Source organism: Scomber japonicus, chromosome 5, assembly GCF_027409825.1.
Source record: "Scomber japonicus isolate fScoJap1 chromosome 5, fScoJap1.pri, whole genome shotgun sequence".
Lineage (NCBI taxonomy): Eukaryota > Metazoa > Chordata > Actinopteri > Scombriformes > Scombridae > Scomber > Scomber japonicus.
The window spans coordinates 11,539,318-11,561,729 of record NC_070582.1 but is presented as its reverse complement, the minus strand read 5'-3'; the positions used below and the strand labels follow the sequence as shown (position 1 = coordinate 11,561,729).

At 39.7% G+C, this 22,412-nt stretch overlaps 1 protein-coding gene across 1 annotated transcript; it reads right to left on the bottom strand.

Moving 5' to 3' along the window:
• Positions 1-4,448: 4,448 nt before the first annotated feature.
• On the bottom strand, positions 4,449-22,098 carry ano3 (anoctamin 3). Its single transcript, XM_053319851.1, has 24 exons — positions 21,894-22,098; positions 19,585-19,715; positions 19,295-19,450; positions 19,052-19,152; positions 18,883-18,927; positions 16,291-16,422; positions 15,584-15,690; positions 14,323-14,378; positions 13,732-13,853; positions 11,668-11,802; positions 11,471-11,567; positions 10,511-10,571; positions 9,131-9,213; positions 8,813-8,953; positions 8,273-8,437; positions 8,037-8,073; positions 7,815-7,926; positions 7,454-7,511; positions 7,064-7,161; positions 6,618-6,772; positions 6,314-6,466; positions 5,458-5,608; positions 5,180-5,369; positions 4,449-4,658 (listed from the first exon to the last, which is right to left on the bottom strand). The coding sequence occupies exons 1-24, from the start codon at positions 22,096-22,098 to the stop codon at positions 4,476-4,478; spliced, it is 2,874 nt and encodes a 957-aa protein (XP_053175826.1). The 3' UTR covers positions 4,449-4,475.
• Between the last annotated feature and the right edge of the window lie 314 nt (positions 22,099-22,412).

The following is a 22,412-nucleotide window of genomic DNA, read 5'->3' as shown; positions in this document are numbered from 1 at the left end:
ACACGTTATATAATAATATGTCAGTCACAGGGTTCGTATTTTCCGTAAAGCCAGAACTTTTACCTATGATACAATGATACATTTTGCTGACTTTTACCTCGTAGGATTTTGGGTTATATAAGACGGAAATTGTCTCTAAGTCCTCTACGGGCAGTCTTCCTCAGCAGTACGGATGCAATTTACAAAACAGATCTTTTACTCATAATGGCGAATTTCTAAATTGCTCTATTTCGACTTTAGTGAAGGCTCTAGGCACTTTTGCCAGTGTAGGAGAATAGGTGGCAGCTTGCTTCAATTTTAAGCGTTGTGTTTTTTTGCCTTTGTTTCATTATTTGTTTTAATACATGCTGTCATCTTTCTATGGACTCCTGCCTACAGATCTGCATCCTCAGCATCCCTCAAAACTTTCCAGTGGCTCACAGCATTTACATTTAAATGGGGGTGGAGGCACTACAAGACAAAAATGCATTTACAAAAGCCATTTCTGGACTGTTATTTTTTCTACAGGAGAATTTTAGAAAGTGAAACCACTGCCTTTCAGTACAGTATATAACCTCTGTTACTTCTGGTCAAAGAGGTAAAAGGAAATATGTGTATGTGGTGTCTAACAGTTAAGACAGGACACAGGAAATGATAAAATAATGAAACATCTGTCATCACAGCTCAAAGTAAACCACATCTTTGCACGTTTCTTCTGGGGTGTTTAGATTTCACTGTAAAAAATGAAGGCTGGTGTTAAACGACATGACACAAACGGAAAAGCAGTTAGAAGTGAAGGCTGAGCAGCAGTGGCATTTAACAGTCATACGTAGTGGGAAAATCCTACAATACCCAAATAGCAGGTTTGGTCATAGAGACACAATCCTTTTTAACAATGTGTTATTTGAACGCTCTTTGGCAAGAAGATTTGTGGTTTGTGATAATAGCAGGGGAAAAAAGAAAACAATCTCTGCACTCTGCTGCGCTCGGGTTTGTTCCATAAGCAGATTCAGCTAAACTTGGAAAGTCTTGAATTTTGATATCTGGGCCCAAAGGCTCCATTTCTGCAGTTTTTATACAAAACAGAAAAAAAATGAAGAGAGCTGATTAGATTTAAAAGATACAATCCATGATTTATTACAGAAAAGAGTGATATCCAAATTATTTTATGTTACATAATTTTTATACATTTCAGCATATTTTTACATGTAAACAGGAACGAAGTAAACAATGTTATTGATACACTTCATGTCACAACTGATACCATCCTATTGTACAGTTAAATTTATGGTCTTAACGTCGCTGTGCTTCCACGTCAAGTACATCATTTGCTCAAGCACAATCCTATTAGGAGGCATAGCATAGAACAGAAAACTTAATCCCCCGTTAGACTGCTAATTTTTTCAAAGATGTGCAAGGTCATGCCATTATTACTTATTATACAATACCCATATTGTGCTATTGCCAACAGTAGAAGGCATGAGGAACATCTTTCCACCACTATGCAGCATTTGTGTTTGTGAGAAGGTGAACTGATGTTCTCAGAGAGGAGGACAATGATCCGTCTGAAAACTGTTAGTAGCTGGGCAAGTCAAACATCCAAGGTCACCTTATTCATTCATAAAACTACCCCTATTATCTTTTCCCCTTTGGATTAAAGACTTCAGATGTTAGGGGGTAAACATAATGCTAATTCCCAATTGAGTGTTCAAACAAAAATGTCTGAGGATTCACGTGTTTTGTTTTGTCAGGCTCTCCTTGAAATTCTGTCGAGGACAGATTATATTAATCAGTCTGGAGCTGGAGCTATTATCTAGAAAAAGCTCTAACAATATAAAACTCTGTCACATTGGGAAACAAATGTAAACGCTGAAAAAAAAGGGGGGGGGGGGGTGATATGTTTCAGACGCTGTCAACAACTTTACAGAAGTTAGCTCTGCTCACAGCAGGTGTTAAGTCATGCATACTTTACAGTACAAATGTACCAGTACGTTTACATCTGCATCTGCTCAAAACAAATGTTCCACTCGAGGAAAACAACATGCATAGATTTTTCATGTTCACATAGCAGGGAAGATATCTGAAAACCTGGACTAGTTTCCTATGTACCAGAATAATGTTTAAAAACAAGTATCTCTCTCTTGTGAATCAAATGAGACAAATGGCTTGAAAATGATTATGAATCATTCCATTGAACTTTAAGACCTGAAAGCATCATTATTTTTTAGCTAACAGCCGGCATCATACATCTACATAATGAATTGTATAATTTTATTCCATGGTTTGCACACTGCTTTAATATACTCTGTGTGATTATGCAAAAAAAAAAACATGCTTTAAACTGTGAGTGTGCATTATAGTCATGCAAACGCACTGCAGTGCAAAAATATATATCTGAAAATGCAGGAAACCTTTGACTGGATTTTAGAAAATATGATAAAAAGTCGATCATCTGCAAACATTCAGAAGACACCTGAGAAATGTGGACGTGACATTGTCTATCTGAGGGTGAAAACAGGTGAACTCATACCGATAGCACAAAATAAAAAGTATAAAAAACACTACATAACTACATTAAAACGTATATACAAGAACAGCAAAATAAATCAACAGATTAAATGAACACATTTTAAATGAAGTTTTTCAGTGTTGTGCAATGCATTCAGGGTAGTGATATTCTTCACCCTCATTTGTTAGGTTTGTCTAACTTTCACATTTACTGTGCATAATATGGTTAACTTTGACTCTTATTTACCATCATGTGATCAACACGACCTGTACTGAAGTGTCTGGACCATCGTTAAAGTTCTCATACAAACCCCTTCATTAACACTGTTCACTCTACACACTCCATAACTCTCCATCTCAATGTGAATGGAACAGGAAATGACTCTGACTCGGCTTTACGGATGGATGTGTTGCTCATGCTGCCTGTTTTCCTGAGTTCTCATTGGACATAAACATGCCGCTCTAATCCACGACATCTGAACTGGCCACAATGAAAGGCAATGCTTCTGCTGCTGCAACTAAAATTTCACATCGATAAAGGTCAGAATGCAGCCAAAACCGCATCAGACTGTGGTGTGCTAAAGGACTAGAAGTGAAGTATGTTAATGTGAGTGAGGAACAGGGGATGGATGTTCTTTGCAAACTGAACATCCAAGCCACAGGTATGTCTAAGTGATCCAAGTTTCAACCACGCTTCAGAGCTTCCAAAAGCAAATGAAAAACAGGCTGCGAGCGCAGAACGGAAGAGCAGATTTGCGGCTCCTGCACACGAGTGTATACCTTGTTCATGACTGGAGTTGCGTTACAGTGTATACCTTCGACGTGTTTCAGAGCCATTAGCTGAGACCGGAGTAGGTACTGTGGTGTGACTCACATCCAAAGCAAATCCGTACAGGAGAGTTCAGAGAGTTTACAGCAGATCAGACAACAGAACAAGGAGAGAGAATACTTCTTGCACTTGAAGAAGCACGTGCAGCACAAACAGGCACACGTGATGTTGGTGACACAATTGTGGTGGGCACAACTGTAGGCACAATCAAATCACACTAAGTTCACATTTCCTCAACTCAAGACACTCAAGCTCAGCAGTAGCACAGACAGATTAACACACTGAGTACAGACACATGTGAACCAGGCATCAAGACGGGGTCTTTTTCTATCAAAAGGTACAAAACAATATTACCATGCACTTTATATGGTTTCACAGATAATTCTTTGTCAAATTTACTGAATGAATGTCCACATCCTCCATAATGAGTGCTGTTGCTTTTGTTTTTTTTTTTCCATTGCAGTTTACGAAATGGCCGCAAATATTAAGCATATCAGCATGCTTCAAGGGCAATATACAGTCGCTTTGCATGGACACTGTTCGTTGTATTTGGTAGCCACATCACCAGAACCACTTTTGCAACGAGAAATGCTATTAAATGCCACAGTACGATAGCTCTATAACATAACAGTGTCTCTGCTGATGCTTGCGGGAGAATAAACACGGCCATGCTGCGAGCTGCACCAGACTGGAGAGTCAAAGCGGAGTGCTAGCTGCCACACAGAGTACAGGACGGGTGACAAAGGTGAGTGGTAATCTGCAGCCCTTGATCTGCATAGTAAACATTACAATTGCACAGGTTTCTCCAGTGAAGCCATGACACAAGCATATATCAAAGGGCAACCTGCTGGATGAAACCAGGTGAAGGATCAAGGCGGGATGGGACGAAAAGGATCAGAGCCAAAATCCAACAGTAGCGCCAAGACTGGGCGTGGAACAGATGGCGAGGGAGTGGTCAGGGTGAGAGCTCGGGCTGAAGCCAGATAGGTCTGGAAGGGTCGGGGGGGTCTCATCACTGAAGAGGGTGTCTTTGGTGTACAGAATCAGCCAAGTGAAGCTAGACTCTAAAAGCTAAAATACATAAATAAGCAGGCAAGGGAGGCTGTGCCTGTGAGTTGAGGGCTGTGCGGCGTGTAGTTGTGGAGATGTGGGAGTTTAGCTAAGGCCACTCATGGTGATAACGACGTCCGTTCTTCTTCCTCTCCTTCTGCAGGTGCTCCAACTCTGCTTCGTACATCATCTCTTGCATCAGGTACTTTTCTCTCCTCATACGATCGCAGAGATCCTTCGGCATGTCCGGGATGAGGTACGCAATGAAGGACTTGATCCCAAACACCAGGTGCTGTGGGAAGCATTAATTTAATAATTTATGAGTTACCTTCTTGAGCGCTCATGCACTTTACTTGCCAGAATTTGCTGCGTAATTCGCTGAGCATGCAAAGATAAACAGTTTGAATTGCTCAAAAGTGCTTTATAAGTCCTACGATGTTTTATAGGTGTACTGTATATTATGTCACTTTTTCTCACTATTGTCAGATGAAAATCTTGCTTCTCCACTTCACAAGTAGAGAGAGGACTCTTTAGCTGGACCCTAACCCTTCATTTTGTGGGCTGTGGTATAAATAGAAACTAGAGATTTCTTAGCCTGCTGTGGGAGGACATAATCCTTTGCTTAAAGCTTGGAAATTGCCAAAACTGGCTTGCGAGGTTTTCATTTAAGAATGATAGTACATAAATTAGTCATATTTCAAAAACATATAAATCTACAGAAAATCCTGCAAATACACAGACCTGAGGAGACACACAAGAATTAGTTGCTTGCCTTTCTGGTAAACACACAAAATAAAATAAATGCTGACACACCTCAAAGACGATGATGAAGGCCAACCTGGCAGCCAAGACGTGCCAGAACTGCAGGGTGAACTCGTAGGGAACCGAGCTCCAGGGCGGTGCTCTGTAGTCTCTGTACCTGCAGTATCTTGGCTGACTGCTGTTCTTCAGGTCGCCCATGTCAAACACAGACAGGCTACTGTTCATGTAGCCTCGCAAACACCTGAGAACAAAAGGAGAAGCTTTCAGTCCATAACACAAGTTACTGTGCTGGGTATATTCAGTGCTTCAGTGTTGACTTTATAGCTTACTCATCCTGATGGTGGTGTCCCCTGTCTACACACGGACCATATTTAAAGGCGTAAACAAAGCGGGGGATGTAGTCCGAGGTTATGGCAATGACGAAGGCGTTGGTGATGACTGCCAATACACCGATACCTTCGAGAATCCCATGCCAGATACCTGACAGCCAAGACAGAGGAAAACATTTTCAGTACTTTCTATCCGAGGTAAAAAAGACAGTTAAAGAAAGCAGTGATCTATAAAACTGCTTGCCTTTATCTACATTCTTTGTGGATTACTAGGGATTTTATTCATGAAGAAAGGAAAATTCTACCTTTCCATAACCTTATATGTCATGAGACACTTTTTTGTGATATTTAGCACATTCCAGGGATTATTCTGTGATGTTGCTGCATTACATTACTGTCAATTAAGGCTATAGACAGGAGAAGAATTGTTTCTCGGCCTTTCTAGGGTGACATTATTCTCTGTATGATCGGTGAATGCCATCTTTAAATGCTAAACCTTCAAAGAAAAGTTGCTCTTTGATTCTTTGCAACTGACACATAATGTGACCATTACAACTGAGGAATTTCTAAATGTTTCAGGATTCTTCCTTTAATTAAAGGGCAACATGCCACAGGAGACATTTGGTTGTGTATTATATGGCAGTTGGAGGGTGTTGTTTGTAATCATATGGGCTGGTGGGCTCGTGGGAGTGGATGTACAACACATGGCACTACGGAAGCATAACATATGGAAACACATTTGTCTCCATAGGATTGAAATGTTTGGTTTCCACAACGTTTTAATGTTAGAACCATGCAGATCAGATCCAAAAATAGCAAAGACTATGTGTGAGAGGCAGTTAGAGGTCACGCTGACCTATGTCAGTGGCTCGAGCAGGCATGGGTCTCCTCCACTGAGTGACAAATTTGTAGGCATCAAGACGAATCTCAATGATGTTATTGAGCAGAGCCAGGAGGGGAGCCAACGGGAACGCCGCTACAAAGATGGTGGTGAAGCCAAACTGGAGAACTGCAGAGGAAAGAACGCTTTGGATAAACTTCAGAGAACGTCTGTCTCAACACTGGCACAAACAATAATAATGATTCAGCCATTTGCATGGATTCCTTTTCTGCTTCAGGTAAAGAGAAATGTAACACTTCAAAGGAGTATAATATTTTACCCATTTCAAGGTATTCATCCACCAAGCCGTGTGCGTTCATTGGCTGCAGATTCCAGTCTTTGTCCCACTGTGGAAGCTGGCTTGTATTCTCTACATTCGGGCCTCCACCACCTCCTTTCTTCATCTTTCTACGAGACCACCAGTTCTGCAGCAAACTGAAAGTGTAGCAAGTAGCTAACTGTCAAATCAAAGCAATTATTTCTGACAATGCACTGTGCACTGCAGGAACCCTTTAACTAAGCCCTGCACCAGGGGATTTGATGTGTTTCTGCAGGAGAAAAGCCTTTTCATATGGTAATGAGCGGCAAGGACAAAAAAACTACACAGAAATTACATAAGGATCGTAAAATGCCAATCACTTGCATTTGCTGCATTTATGAATAAATATGGCATTTCTAATGGTCTTTAGAGAAGGAACTACAATATTATAATTACATGTTACTTACGGATATCCAAGCTCCATGAAGTTATTCCAGATTTGTTTGAAGAACATGATGACTCCCATTTGCAGGCACAGATCAATCAAACAGCCGCTCGGGTGACACTGAGAAAAAAAACAATTAAATAAAAAACTGTGACATTCATTTTTCACGCCCAATAATTCAAAGCCATGAGCAAATCCTGGGACACACTTCATCCCATTCTGTTTTTTGATCATTAAAACTGAAAATCCCAGTAATTATGTGGGAAATGAATGTACATGTTCATATACAGGCGGATCATTAGAAAGATGAATTACTTGAATTTTCTAAATATATCTTAAAACAAAAGGCAATAACCAGCCAAGCCATTGCTGAAATAATCACCCACTTATGCTAATGCCCAGTTGCACTCACCTCCTCCAGTCTCCATCGATTAAAGAGTTTATTGTATTTTCCAGGCCTGCCAGCAAACCTGAACACATTGAGATTGGCAACATTAGCTGAAAATTCAATCAGAGAAAAACTAATAAAGCAAGAGGGGGGAAAAAAGACACTTAAAGGTGCTAATCATGTCCGAAAAAACCGCAGCTGCATCACATTTCTTTGTGAGGCAGTATTTTGTAAATGCTGAAACATGAGGTATAAACTAAGGAGGGAAAGGGAAGGAGTCTTGGCAGATGTCGTGACACGGGAGTTTGAAACAAAACATCTTTGCATGATCCCTCATTAAATTCACTGTAAACAGTAACTGTAGCGTTCATGGCAGCCGGCCTACCTCCCGAGAAAGAAAGCAATGTAGAACGTGGAACTGTTCAGATTTACAAACTGGAACAGGAACATCTTCAGAGCAAAGCTGTTCTCCCACTCAGACTCTGTCCGTGGGTGCTCTGAAGGGGGAGAAACGGGTGGATGAGCGAGAGAGTAAATGTTTGCCTACCATCTGTTAATCAAGAGGTAATTAATTCATAAATACAAGCAATATGTGGACAACTCTTACCTAAATTTGTCAGCAAATAGGCCACCTTTTCATAAACCTGAGGAAAAGATAGTACTCATAAGCATCAACAGTGAGAGGGTGGGGATGGTAATGAGACTCTCAGCAGATAAAAACAGAACATCTCTTTGGCTGTGAATGTGATAGTTCCTGGAACAAAGTTCTAAATAAATGTTTCATGAAACATTTGCTGGACAGAATATGTAAACGAGCCAGATGATGCTTGTTCAGACACCCACCACATTGAGAGACATGATGATCACAAAGTTGATGCAGACACCAGTGCCAGAGGTGGCAAACTGCCAGTTCTTCTTCACAAAATACCAGTTGAAGGAAGCGAACTTCTCCATCGCGATGAGACGGAAAACCACCACAGCAAACACGGCTGTCAGAACGAGGGAAATCTATGCAAAAAGACAACAGAGAAGGCCACATAGAGGAGGGGATGATATAGTTTAAATAAAAGATCAACACTTCAATATAGACAGTCAATTTTTAAAATCTAATCTTATAATAAACACTAAAAATGCAAAACTTACTGATTAGGAAGCAATTCACAAGTCAGATAATCAAAAAATGAATCAAAAACAGGAGAACTTCAGGTACCAGAAAGGCCAAATCCACTATTTCCTCTAACTACAACATTTGTCCAGAAGGGGGAGATGATACGCCACTACTAGCACATCACACCACTTTAAAGGTGGCACAAAAAAATAACATGATCCCACTCAGAGCCTGAATCCCAAAAGGGCAGATTATTGCAAGATCAAAGGGTTTACCATGAAGAATATTCCAGACACAGACACCATGAGCCGGCTGAGTTTGTCTGAGAAGGGTTGAAAAGGCTCGGGCTTCCCAGAGATGGGGTTGACTCTCTCCATCCTGGAGTACTTGGCTTCAAATTGAGGCCTCAGCTCCTCCTGATTAACAACACATAATCCCGTGTGAACTATTGAACCGCAGCCGTTTCTTCCTGATTAGGCAATATCATGTAAGTAGTGTCAAATTTAGAAGATGTAGTGCATGAACAAAGGCAGATATCATATGAGGCAATGAAATGACATCAAACTGGATCTATGAGGATATTGCTGACTTACCTCTTCCTCTTCCCAATCAATGAGATCCCAATCATAAGTCAGTTCTGCCCGTCTCCTTTTCCAGAACTCCAGGAATACTGTGGCTGCAGCAGGGATCAGGAATCAATCACATTATTGATAATCTTTAATATGTTATATAAAGTCTGATTGATAATTATGTGACAGCAGTGGGCCGTACACCGTGGAGAACACAGCCCTCATCTCACACAATGCTTCATTTTGAGGTGAAGTTGCAGAGGTGCAGAGACAGTGAGGGATGCACCCCAACATCAGAGTAAAATAACTAGTGCTATATGATACAATATATGATAAACAATAGACAGCACACAGTAACATTACAGTTATTACATATATATGATCATGGAGCTCTTATTTGTTTATTAATATGTCATAAATCTGTGTTTCTGTTATGCGTGATGTGTTTTGTTTTATATGTAATACATTTAAGGGAAAACAAAATGATTTTAGTAATAAATATGCATTTGGGAAAGAAATTACAGCCTTAAAATGCACCAGAATATGAATTTTCAGTCAGAACAACTTTGACTGTTAAAGATGTTGAAGTTTAATATAGCTTGACCCACTTTTGTTTAAAGAGAGAGAAAAGCAGCCTTTTCAGTTGCCTACATTTGCTCCCTTGGGCTAACCAATTTTTCATCTCCCTCTCTCTCGCTCACATACTCTCACACACGGCAGACCTAGAATGCACTCAATACTGTTACTTTGGTCCACATTGCCAAAAGCCTTCATGCAGGATTCAGAACTGCAGACCATTGTCAGCGAGGCCAGACCTCCCCTGGCTCACCAGCTCTCCTTGGCCTTCATTTAGGCCAAACACAGAACACAATGTGTCAAACGTTCCCTCTGGGCACAGGTGATTATTTACGACGTTGGCAGAAAGATGGGTCTGAGCCAGACGCTGCAGACTTTCACTCACAGTCTACATTACAATGACAGCAGTGGAAATATAGCTGGAATATACCGCTATCATGGTACGATTCCAACCCTGAAAGCCAAATGATACTGACTCCCTCTGGAGAAATTCTTAATTATCTGACTAATTACACCAGGACAGAAATGGGAGTGTAAGTACATACAGAGAAACCTGACAGTGATTTACTCAGTGAGAAATATATTACAGCGTGAAGATTTCATGTGTTTGCGCGGCACTGTTTACTGTGCTGAATTCTCGGGTGGAAAGCTTAATGTGTTTGGAGGAGTTGAGTGGAGAGTGGAAGCAGGAGCACTGAAACACTATTGTATAAATAGATTTGAATTCCAGAGGGGTTTGTATCAAGAGGAGAACGTATTTCATGTAATACAACACAAGCATTCTCAAAATCAGAAAAAAATTGACAAACATAAACAGCCTCCACTTACCCCAAATAGCCATGAAAATAGCAAAGAACACAGTGCCGCCGTTGTCGAAGAGACGGGTCACCTAGAAACACAAGAAGGGCTGCTTTGAAAGTGTAGTGTTTCCAGGAATAGTGGCTTAACTGATGAAACAGATTCATGATTTTGACATATATCTCTACTTCAATGCTTTTTTCAAATAACACATCATGACTTTGTGATAACTCTCAGCCTACTTCAGAGTTTCTTATCCATGGATTTAGGATATTTCTTAAAGGAATAGTTTGACTTTTTTTTGTAAGTATGCCTTATCACTGTCTCGCAGAGAGTTAGGCCTGGTGATACCACTTTCATGCCTGTACAGTAAATATGAAGCTACAGCCAGTTAGCTTAGCTTAGCATAAAGAAGGGAAAAAGAGGGAAACAGTGAGCCTGGCTCTGTCCAGACTTCAAAAGTGAAACAATCCTATCAACAACTCTAAAACTCACAAAGGAACATAAATACATCTTGTGTATTTAATCCATAAGAAAACCAAAGTATAAAAAAAAACAACTGTGGATTTTGAGCGCTATATGTGAGACTTCTCAGACAGGTGCAGTGACTTCCGAAATAACAACCTGCCATTTTTATATTTTGGGTTTTGTACAGATAAAGTATTAGTGAGATTTAGAAGCGGGTGTAATTTGTTACTTTTGGACCGAGCCAGGCTAGCTGTTTCCTCCCGTTTCCAATCTTTACACTAATCTAAGCTAACCATTTCCTGGCTGTAACTTCATAATTCACAGACAAATATGAGAGGATTAACTTCTTATCTTGCTCTCAGCAAAAAAACAAAATAAGCCTTTTTTCATTTTTGTTTAGATATTTTCAATAAAAAGCTGAAACATCATTCAATTTAATATAAACTTTGACCAGTCTCTAATGAGAAAGTCTAACATGCTGTAAATATGAGATTACAGGAGAACAGTCAGAACTGCACTGACCTTTGCAAAGACACAACTGTCACTCAGTGTCCACGGCTCGCAGGTTTCCTCACACATTGGACACATGATGGTAGTGTTGGCTTGACAAATCTCTTTGCTGAAGAGACAATTAATCAAGAGTACACATGTTTGAAACACTGAATAGCATTAATTTCAATGCAATAACTTTGTGTGTTATGCAGGTTGTGTGAACGGACCTGACTTGGCTTGAGTCCATGGTGAAGAGGCCATAGAGGAAGACAAAAACACCAACCAGGGCAGCAGGGATCAACATGCCGGTGTACCAGCCTAACCACGCAAAGTAAAGACCAATTTTCTCACCAAAGTATCGCCTGAAAGAGAAACAGACAGGAGTTAATTTAAACCTGCCATGAATGTTCATTAACAGTGAAGCTGTGGGTGTTGGTAATGTACTGTGAGGTTGTCATGGTGGACTAATGGATAAGGAGGCTGCTGGACTTACAGGTCGTTCAGCATAATGAATCAATAAGTCTCTGTGCTATCTAAACCACAGCAAGTGCCCTTGACCAAGAAACTCATTTCACAACAGCGCCAGTGAAGCTGCTCAGAGGCAATTAGCAATGTCAGATAACTCCCAGGTGTGTATGCGACACGGTATCAACAACATGGCGGAAAACAACAAGTCTTAATTATGTCTGCTTCCATGCACACTAGTATCTGAATAATGATTCCTGGTTTCTCAAACTAGGATAAGTGCTTATCAATAATATGAATAAAATATACCATCTCAGATATGCAATAACAACACATATTGGAATATAGTAAATACTTTAGAAATTCAAATGAGAAACTATTATAACACATAGATAAGTTAGTGAGACTCCAGTGAACTAAATACATGAACAATCAATGTACTTTGTCAGATTGATGCAAAAATCAGTTTTTCTTATTCATTTGCAACATAACTCACAATACAATCACAGATATTGGCAACACTTTCTTTTACCCCTTAGCATCATTATCTGTTTATATATCAGCCTTGATGTATGGATGGGAGTTAATGTTGGGGACAAATACGTTAATAGACACTTAATGTACCAGTCAAAAGTTTGGACACACTTCATGTCATTCAAAGTAAAGGGAAAGTGTGTCCGAACTTTTGACTGGTGCTCTATTTCTGCTAACAACTGCATTATATTGCATTATAGACCATTTATTGACTCTTACTGCTTGTAAATGCTAAAGAAGTTGGCTCGAAGTATTACTCTGAAATGATGCAAATTTGTCAACCATCCGGGATCTTAAGAAGTTAACTTCTTCTTTGAACTTCTATGGTTATTTATCATGATATTTCATAACCCTACTGGGATATGATGATTACTTATGCAAACACCAAATAATCTGAATATCCTCAATTTCCTGAATGTGCTCGCTGGAATATCCCAAAAATAAACCAGTAACTTGAGTTTGACAGTGCGATATTTTGGGAAGTACACTTTCTTGGCAAGTTTCAGAGGAGAAGATTGATAACAGTCTCATGTCTGTCTGTGCGTTATGGAGCAAGAGCTAAGGGGAGATTAGATTGGCTTAACATAACTGGAACAGCTAGCCAGGCTGTCTACAAAGTTAAAGAATATGCCTACTAGCACCTCTAAAACATCTCTAATTCACATGTTGTATTGTGTTGTCTGTACAAACACATTAAAATATTAAAATGATTGTTAATGCAATTTCAGAAGGAGTTCTCTTTTCTTCCTGTCTTTATGCCAAGCTAAGCTAGTTGCCTCCTGGCTCCAACTCCATACTTACACAGACTTAAAAGTGATATCCTCCTTATCTAACTTACTGCAAGAAAGTTAGTAAGCCCATTTCCCAGAATGTCAAACTATTACCCAAGTGATTTAGTAGTTTAAAGTCAGCTGCACCACATTGAGATATTGCTGTCGCCTCCTGGCTCTAGTTTGAGGGTACATTGAGAATCAGTTGGTGCTCTCGTCTTCTTTTACTCGTGATAATAGAGTAGAAAAGACAGCAGAGAATGCCAAAGTAGCCTGTTCAGAAATAACAGCCACAGAGGGCTGTCGAGGAGTAATAAATTGAGAAGGACCTGGCTAACTTTATAATGAGGCACTGGTATAAAAAGGAGACAAACAACTGGGTTACTCTATGTTCTATTTAAACTTCACACCTAGAATATGATTTTAGACAGAATGAGGCTCACAACGAGGACACTAGTGCTCATGCAAACCTCCAAAAAACAAGTTCATGATGCTGTTGTCACCGTCTCCGAAGCTGATTACCTGATGAGGTCCAAAGGCTGGTATTTGTACCAGATTCCCCAGCGAGCCCAGCGCTCATACAGAAGGTGCCTGTGGTTCTCGGCACCGTGAGTCTTGATAGGATGTCGACTTTTGTATCCACCCTGACAAGACAAAAGATCAACATTACAGGAGGAGCTGTGAAGTTTGACAGTTTGTGAACCTCTGCAGCTTTTCAAAAATGCTGACAGAAAAAAATATTTAATGTTGCCTACAGAAGGTTTAAGGAAAACAAGCGTGTTTAATATTGATAAGACACTCAGGTACTCAGGAATTTAAGAGGCCTGGGTGCTTTCTCCAGTCTTGGTGCAGACTGTGGAAGGGGGGCCAGCACACAGTTGTAACTCTTCTTAAGGAGGATCAATACATAGTTAAGCATATAACATAACTTTTGTGCACCCCTGTGTTTTTAAATGCTTCGTGAGGTATCTCTGTTGATGCTGATCCAATTTTCTCCTGGCCTATATAATTGCTGATTGTCTGATTGTCTTCTCACTAGCTTTTAATTATTGAATGCTGCATAAAGAAAGGGCCCATGTTCAATTTTAATCCATCAAATGAAAATCCTCTTACCTCATGTGGAGGAAATGCAGCTTCATATGTGTTATTGCCCAACAATCGGTTGATACCTGAAGTAGAATAAAACATTTCATGTCAAAATATGCATGTATAATAGCTACATTGGCACAAGGACAGCACATTAAAAATACAGACCCAGTTGTAACTAAGAGCAGAGTCCAGTGTAAGACTCATTTAAACCCACTTCTCTACAGTCATAAAAAGCATTGTGTAACTGACAAGCTGTATTAGAAAAGCCCATTAGAGGCTTTAAAACACCCAGGTAAGAATTTTGAAAAAAACCTCCTGGACTGTCATTATTTTGTGCCCATCATTTATGCAGATGGAAAATTATTTTTAAAATCACAATAAATGACTGAATTGCTTCTAACATTAATGAGTGAAGGTACTATGTGAAGCTGTAATTATTGACATGTTAATGTTCACAGCACAATAGTGCTCTCATTTGCATTGTCATTCCCCAGATTGAAACTGTAGAGCAGGGGCAGGAAGGGCTGGATTTGAAAAGGATTTTCCACTCTTGTGGCAGTGCTGATCTTATTTGTTGGAAAGCAGAGTGGTCAACAGTATTAAAATATTAATGCGAAATCCATCCAAGCCCTTCAAGACGAACCTTTAATCAGCAAAACATGTCAGCAGCAGACAGACAAGATAGCAGAGTGGGAGAGGACAGGCAGTTTGTTAGCTGCTGACACAAAAACCCCCCAAAAAGAAAACAAAACAGCCAGAAGGAGACTAGAAGAGAGATCAGCCACGAGTTGGATGATACGGACAGCTCGGCAGCAGCCCACATTGTAATCATCCCTGTGCAAAACAACAGACATAATTCCCCCCTCTACCCTGCTATCAGATTCTGACGTCAAAATAACAGCTCTAAATCTAAAATGTCTCTTTCACTATTGCCCCTAATGGTTCCAGTCGTGACATAATGAACACAACTAATAGGCAGAAAAATACAAAGACAGAATTACTATGTTTTATGGAAATTACTGCATGTCCTTTGGTCATCTGCTACTAATCGGTATTTATTATTTAGGGCTGACTCTGTAAAGTTTAATACTAAAGTTGCAGCTCTTTATGCCTATATCTAAAATATGTAACATATGTAGTCTCTATGAATAAATTGTCCTAAAGTGGTTATTATAGTGTATATATCTACATTATTAGATATAAATGAGGATGGGAATCCCCTGCTAGACACATTGTGTAGTATGCGAGGAGCACAGAGGGGAAGAAGGGAATTATGGTGCCATACCCATCTTTGATTTTCCGTCCTCATACTTAGTGCGCTGCAGGACATGATGGACTATTCTGCTTCTGGTGGAATTGGAGAAGAAGCTCTCTCTGTTGTTGATAGTGAAGCTGAGAGGAAAATATTAGCACACTCCTTTAGTCATCTATCATGTAACAGTATATCAACATCATCCAGTCAAGACTCTTTAATGGAAGATGGGCCACTAACAATGTTAGTTCATTCAAATTCAATTCATGCAGTGAAGTTTGTGTTCACTGTCCAGGGTTATTATTTACAAAAAATAAACAAAAACACCCATCATGGTTGACAAGTGAGGGAAAAGTGGAAATGATTCACAGACAGTTGAGATTAGATGTTAGTGTTCATCACAGAGAAGCTTTGATAATGAAAAGAAGAAGGAATTGGAGGAAATCTAATCACTTCATGGACATCTGCTGCTGTGTTTCGATATCTTATTCATGATAAACTTGTCCTTGCTGTTCTGAGTTCTGGCTCAAAGTTATAAAATATACAAGACTTCATAGTGCAAATTTCATCACCAGGTTTCTAAATTCAACATCAAGTTCAGGACATGAGTGGATGTGAGGGATGAGATGGAAACTGGGGATACACAATGGGGTAAGACACGGCTGATACGGATACTGCCATTATGTGATGCTTGTGAGTGTGTGTGGCAGCCTGCGTGTGTGTGTGGTTGTCCCCCTTACTGATGCATGCGTGCTCTGCTGAAGGGGGCTGTGTAGCAGTCTGTTTCCTCCAGGTCAGGCAAGGCCTCTTTGTCCAGCTTCATGGGATTTCTGGGCAGCCAGCTTTTTATCTGACGACATCTCAGATGAAACCTGCTGCGCGAACACAGAGTGAAACAGGATTAACGACACAGATTAACATGCAGATTGTTTTCTTTGGTAGACTACAGCGTAACCTCCCCCCCTATAGCAACACTGCACCAACCCAGCTCCACTAAAAGCACGTTTACACACACATGCTCAGGTACACAGCCATGGATTTTAGGCTTCACCCTGCTGACTATCATTTTTCATTTTTACTTTCACTGTTTATGACTCAGGAGCCTGGAAGTCACTGATCCAGGACAGCAGAAAAACAACTCGCTAAATCCAACTTGAAGGTTTTTTTTTTTTTCAAATTACAGTCATGATTTAAGGACCAAGTCTGGCACTGTCCTTCCTATTCAGAGCCTTGCAAATAAGCTAAATTATATACTTGGTATATAGAGAAAAGATTAAGAGTCTGTACAGCTCTGCTAACAGCCCCGTGATGCTGTATATGGGCACAGCAGGTGCTTTGAGATAAATGCTAATGTCTGCATGCTAACATGCTCACAATGATAAAGCTAACATGTTGATGTTGAGCATGTAATGTTTACTTAACTCACCATCTTATTTTATCATGTTAACATGCAGGCTGGTGGGAATATTATCAGTTGGCATATATTTGGTCATAAACTAAAGAGTATTGAACAAATCAAATTAAATCTTTAACCTGGTGACGGCACTAAACGAAACGTTCACCAAAGGGTCACCAAAGCAATCACAAATCATCCCGAGGAGATGATAATCCATCCAATAGTTTTTGAGATATTTCACAAACAAACAAAAATGTGAACATCATGGTGGCAGCATAGGAAAAGTCATGCTTTGGGAACCATGAATATCTCTACCAAATTTCATGGTAACATTTGTTGAGATATTTCTGTCTGGACCAAAGCGGCGGACTGACGGACAGACAGATGGACAGACATCCCTAAAGCTGCCCCACAAGCATGGCTGAAAATCAGCTGGCATGGTTCAATTTGCACATTGGTCCAACAGATTTGCTGGAAGGGTCTTTGACTAATATGAGATGCTGCTGCTCTGATATGGATTGAATGAATATAAATGGGAACTCTGGGGCAAAATGCATTGTTGCCAGAGAACAGCTTATGAATGTTGTTGGGAACAGGCACTGACAGAAAGAAATTATATCAAACCAGCGTTCTGTCACCACACGGCCCATTTGTTCAGTTTTACTGGGAAGTGAGTCGGTGACAGACCATTAGTAAACATATAAGTACTGCTACTATAGATAGATTATTCTCTTAAGGACAGCAACTTAGTGAAAGCCTGCAGGAGCTGTGAGGGACACATAATGGTCTATTCTTCACCCTGACTAAGATCAGTCTCACTTAAAATCTAAAAGTGCTTTATTCTCAGTTAGTGATTCTCATTAGTGTGATTTTTGTCAGCTCTTTGTGTGTGTTTGAATATCTTCCATTAAAACAGACATGGTATGAAAATATGAAATAACAACATGAGCCTTTAATATATGTAATATTTCCCATATTGTCAAATACTGCATGAATTGTAATATCTAGGCCACTGAGTTTGTACCTATCCAGGATGACAACTATAATACAGTCTGTTCAAGTCTGTTATCTTTCCATCATTACCTCTCATCACTGCACTGGATGAAAAAAAGATGAAAGTTATACATTTTAGTTTCATAGTAATACAAATTTTGTTACACAAAAATGTTACTCTTCAAGACAAAAAAGTTTGTCTTTCAACAATTTCTTATAGACTGCTGCTGTGTGAAATAACAGGAATCTGAAGTCCTGCGCAGAGCTCAAACAACACTTGAACATCTCATCACAGCGCGAGTGCATCTCTCTAAAAATAGTATGCACATAAGCCTCTGCAGCATGTATGTGACTGAAAGATTACAAGTATTTTATAGAAAAGCGCTGTCAGTGTGGGTGAGTTACAGTATTATGGTCTTCACAATGCTAGACTCTGCAGTTTTTGAAAAGGTTGAAAAGTTACATTTTTTGATTAAAGTAACATAATAATGCCTGTTGTTTTTTAAACCCTGGAAAAACTTAAATAAAGCACTTGGTCTATTATTTTTTTCATTGGCTTTCAAAAGTCTTACATTTCAATTATTTCCGTTATTGCTGCTCATCCGTATTCCAAACAAGACATGATTTCTCCAATTTAAAAACTAATCCCAGACTTTGTAAATACAGAATGTAATTTACACACAGTCCTCACAGAGGCTGAATTTATCCTGAGCTCATAAATACTCAGTAAACGCATTACCAAGGATAATGAAGGTTTGACTCAAACTTTCTCTGTCTGTGTTCTTCGCTGTGGTGATTGATAACTTCAGTCCACAGCTCACATTACGGTTGAAGCCTGGCAGCTGTGCCTCTCATGAATTTCATTAAAGACACAGAAGAATCCAGCTTCCCGCCCCCACAGAGCAAGAGAGAAAAAATAATCCTTCACCTTAAATCTACTTACCTGCCCAAGGTTTTGCTTTTCCAGTCTGTGAAGTAGCATTTTTTCCTAAACGAAGAAGAAAAAAAAGGACAAGTTAGAGAAACTGGATGAAGTTGCCAGCAACTGAAAAACACTGAGGCTCCAGTTAAAGGTTCATTATTTTTCATTATTTTTCGGTAACAGCTGTTACCTGAAAGGCATTCGGATGTTCATCTGCTCTGCATATTTGCAAAGTGTATCCCAGGGAGCATGGACCTTCACAAACATGATGTCGTTGTTCGTCAAAGAGGGCTTTTAAATGAAAATAAAAATACAGGATTAGGGGGTTTAATAAGTTGAGTAATTAAGTCTGCCTCAAAAATCAAGCCAAAAGCTCATAATACATAATGAGGTTTGTTTTTTCTCCACTGTCTGGTTTTTCCAGGATTATCACCTCCTTTTCCAGCATTAGTCCCTCAGCACGTAGATTCTTCTCAAAGGTGCACCTCTTCTCCACCTGTGGACTGGACTTCTTGTAAACCAGGATGTAGTCAATTCGCTTTTTCCCATCTCGGAAAAAGAGCCCAGATGAATAAACTGGCGTCTTTCCCTGCAGCAGATACGTTACACCTCTGAATAAGATGCTAAACACATGACTAGAAATGCCAAAATGACTGCAGTGTAACATCAGTAGAGATTTGTAGCGTTTGTGACAGTGATTGTGGATTACTGGGAGTGTGGTACCTGAAGTGAATCTGTTCGGGCTGTTAATTTAACCCGAGTGACAGGCTTCTGTAGCAGAAACGACTCATCTGCCCTCGTATCACACGAAGTTGCTTCTGACTCCTCCACGTAATGATCCTTGCCGTTCTCTGCTGCACACAGACAAAGCTTGATCAATGAGACAGCTATTGAACCACACAGAGTATCTTATCTGCATTAAGTGTTTTCCTATTTCTCAAGTCAATATTGTCCTGAATCCACCTAAATGAAATGACATCTGAGCTAAATAATAATCCAATTTATTTAAATGTGAGTACCAGTTTGGGAGCAACACCACCTGCAATTTAATAGATCCATGCACTGATGTTGAAAGAGTGCCAATAGTGTTTCCTTCCTACCTGAATCTTTACACATCCCACTGAGATGCATAAACAAAATAAACACAGAGGCAAGACAACCAAACAAAAGTGTAGCAAGATTCTCCTTTTTCAATAGTTCAGATTTACTTGTTTTGGCACAAACACTAAATGTCTAAAAGTTCCTTATCTTCTGTCTGGGGAATAGTAAAAAACTCACACAGTAGCTGGTTTTACTGTTAGTAGAATAATACAGGGGGAAAAGTATATCTATTATCCACCTCCAACAATTTGTAATCATCAGAATAAATTATGTTAAAACCATCGTTAGACTAGTATGTACAACTCAGATCAAGAGTGCACACGTATAGTTCAGAGTCGTGGGATATTGATTGCAGTGAAACAACTTCATTACAGATGTCAGTGTGAATTTCCTCCACACTAATAGTCAATAGAGACCATTTAGATTCAGGGATAAAAGTGTCAGATGTGCTGAAAAATGACTCAGAAGTTTGAGCGACACGAGGTGCTGAAAAGGCTCCAGAAGCAGCCTGAAATACACTTGATCATGCTGTGTTTTCACACAGACACACAGGCGCAAATTACAAAAGCATAGGAAAGAAAAAAAATGTGTGAAATAAATAAGTGTATCAATATAACCTAGTTAAAGAATGGAGGTTTTAATACTTGGATTCTGCAAAGTTAACAAAAGCTTGCTATGTCATGTACAGTCAAATATGGCAGCAAAACTGTGTGTTGAGTTACTTTTTGGGTTCAATCTCCAACAGCAGTGCTTCCAGCTTCATCCCATCATCGCATACACGTGGCAGTGATCGCAGGTGAGAAGTTGGTGAATAATGTTCTCATTCAGTCATGCCATGCTGATTGTTCTGTCTAGACTGTCTCCTTCCCTCTACACTTTTCACAGGCTGACAAAACACAGACTTGATCCTCAGAAGTCTATTCTCGGCATAACGTCAAAGAGCCAGCTCCAACAAGAATAGCATCACTTTGCCTTGTGATGCCTCATCTGCATAAAATTCACATGTTTCCTCCAACTTTTGCACCATGAGCAGAAATATCAATGGGTCAGGCAAAGGAGCATCTCAAGGTCAGAGTTATACCAATTAGTCTTTGCACTGGCACAGAAATAGAGCCCTCAATGTCAATGGATTCTAAATATTCTATAAGACTCTCTCTCCGACAGGCATTTCCATGTTTACCAGTCCACACAGCGAAATGCATTTTATCATACTATCTCACTCCATCTGAAAGTGCACTAGACATCTCTAACTTACACAATGTTTTCTAAAAAAAAACACTGTCTGATCAGTCAGCAATATGCACATGCCACAACTGTCATCACTATTATGAAAATATGTATAGTAACCAACTCTGCTCCTACTGAGTGTAAAATTCATTACAATCACTGCATGGAGTAGAAACACCACCAACAGACCATGATGGCTGTAACGAGTAACAATATATCAGATATACAATAAAAACTTTAATTTGAATAGAAAAGCCCTTAATCACAGACGTGATGTGGATTTGCTGCTGTGGGTTTCATTGCCTATGCAGAGCAGAAAAAAATACTGCAGGTTTGAAAGGACCACTTGACTGGTGCTTACAAAGCTGGGTCATTTCAAGTTCGAAACTATTTACTACAATTTGCCAGCTGTAGGATGCCAAATAGGCCAATTTATCTGTGTCAAAATGGCAGGTGCATCAACAAGTACCCACACAAAATAATTTCACCTATCAAGGACAAAAGTAAAATCTGGATAAATTGTAGTATTTGCATCTTCAAAGAGTAAGCAAACCGTATAGAGGTGATGGAACCTCTTACACAGTATTTACTATGAGTTATTTCAAAGTTATTTCAAACATTTATTTTTCATTGACTGTAACTTTTGACTGTAGACAGCCACAACATAGCCTTTCAAATTCACACACATCAATGATCAAACTGACCCGTCTGTGGAGGGAGGATGCTGCAGGAAGTGCTGATGCTCTGACTCAGATCCTCAACCTCTGGTTTGGGCTCCGGGCTCAGAGGCACAGACAGGAAGTGGTTGAGGTTGATTGGATGAGTCTGACTCTGGGCCAGGCAGGGCAGGCTGCGGCGAGACGGCTTCAGGCTTTTCTCCTTCAGGATCTCGCTGATGCTGGTGTGCATGCCTGAAGACGAGAGGAGGAGAAGAAGAGTGAGAAGGTCATTTCACTGGACACATTAAAAAAAAACAATACTCAAAAAGAACGGACATGTTCATATTAAATATTCATAACATATATGTTTAAATGTATGCATATTTGAACAGATAAATATCTATATTGTACACAATTTAACATTATTACATAGTTAGATTTAACAGAAAAGGCTGTAACTCTTTGAGGGTCCTCTTACAGGTTTGAACACAGAGGATGCTGCATTAGATGGCTAATCCCCCTTAATTAACATACATGAACATTAAATCTTAGTTAAATCAAGAT

Excerpts from the sequence above, each read along its gene's own strand:
- ano3 (XM_053319851.1), bottom strand. The coding sequence starts at position 22,098 with ATGCACACCAGCATCAGCGAGATCCTGAAGGAGAAAAGCCTGAAGCCG. Across the intron at positions 16,423-18,882 it reads AAAAGCAAAACCTTGGGCAG|GTTTCATCTGAGATGTCGTC; the intron begins GTAAGTAGATTT and ends TTCGCGCAGCAG. Across the intron at positions 9,214-10,510 it reads TATTTTCATGGCTATTTGGG|CCACAGTATTCCTGGAGTTC; the intron begins GTAAGTGGAGGC and ends TCCCTGCTGCAG.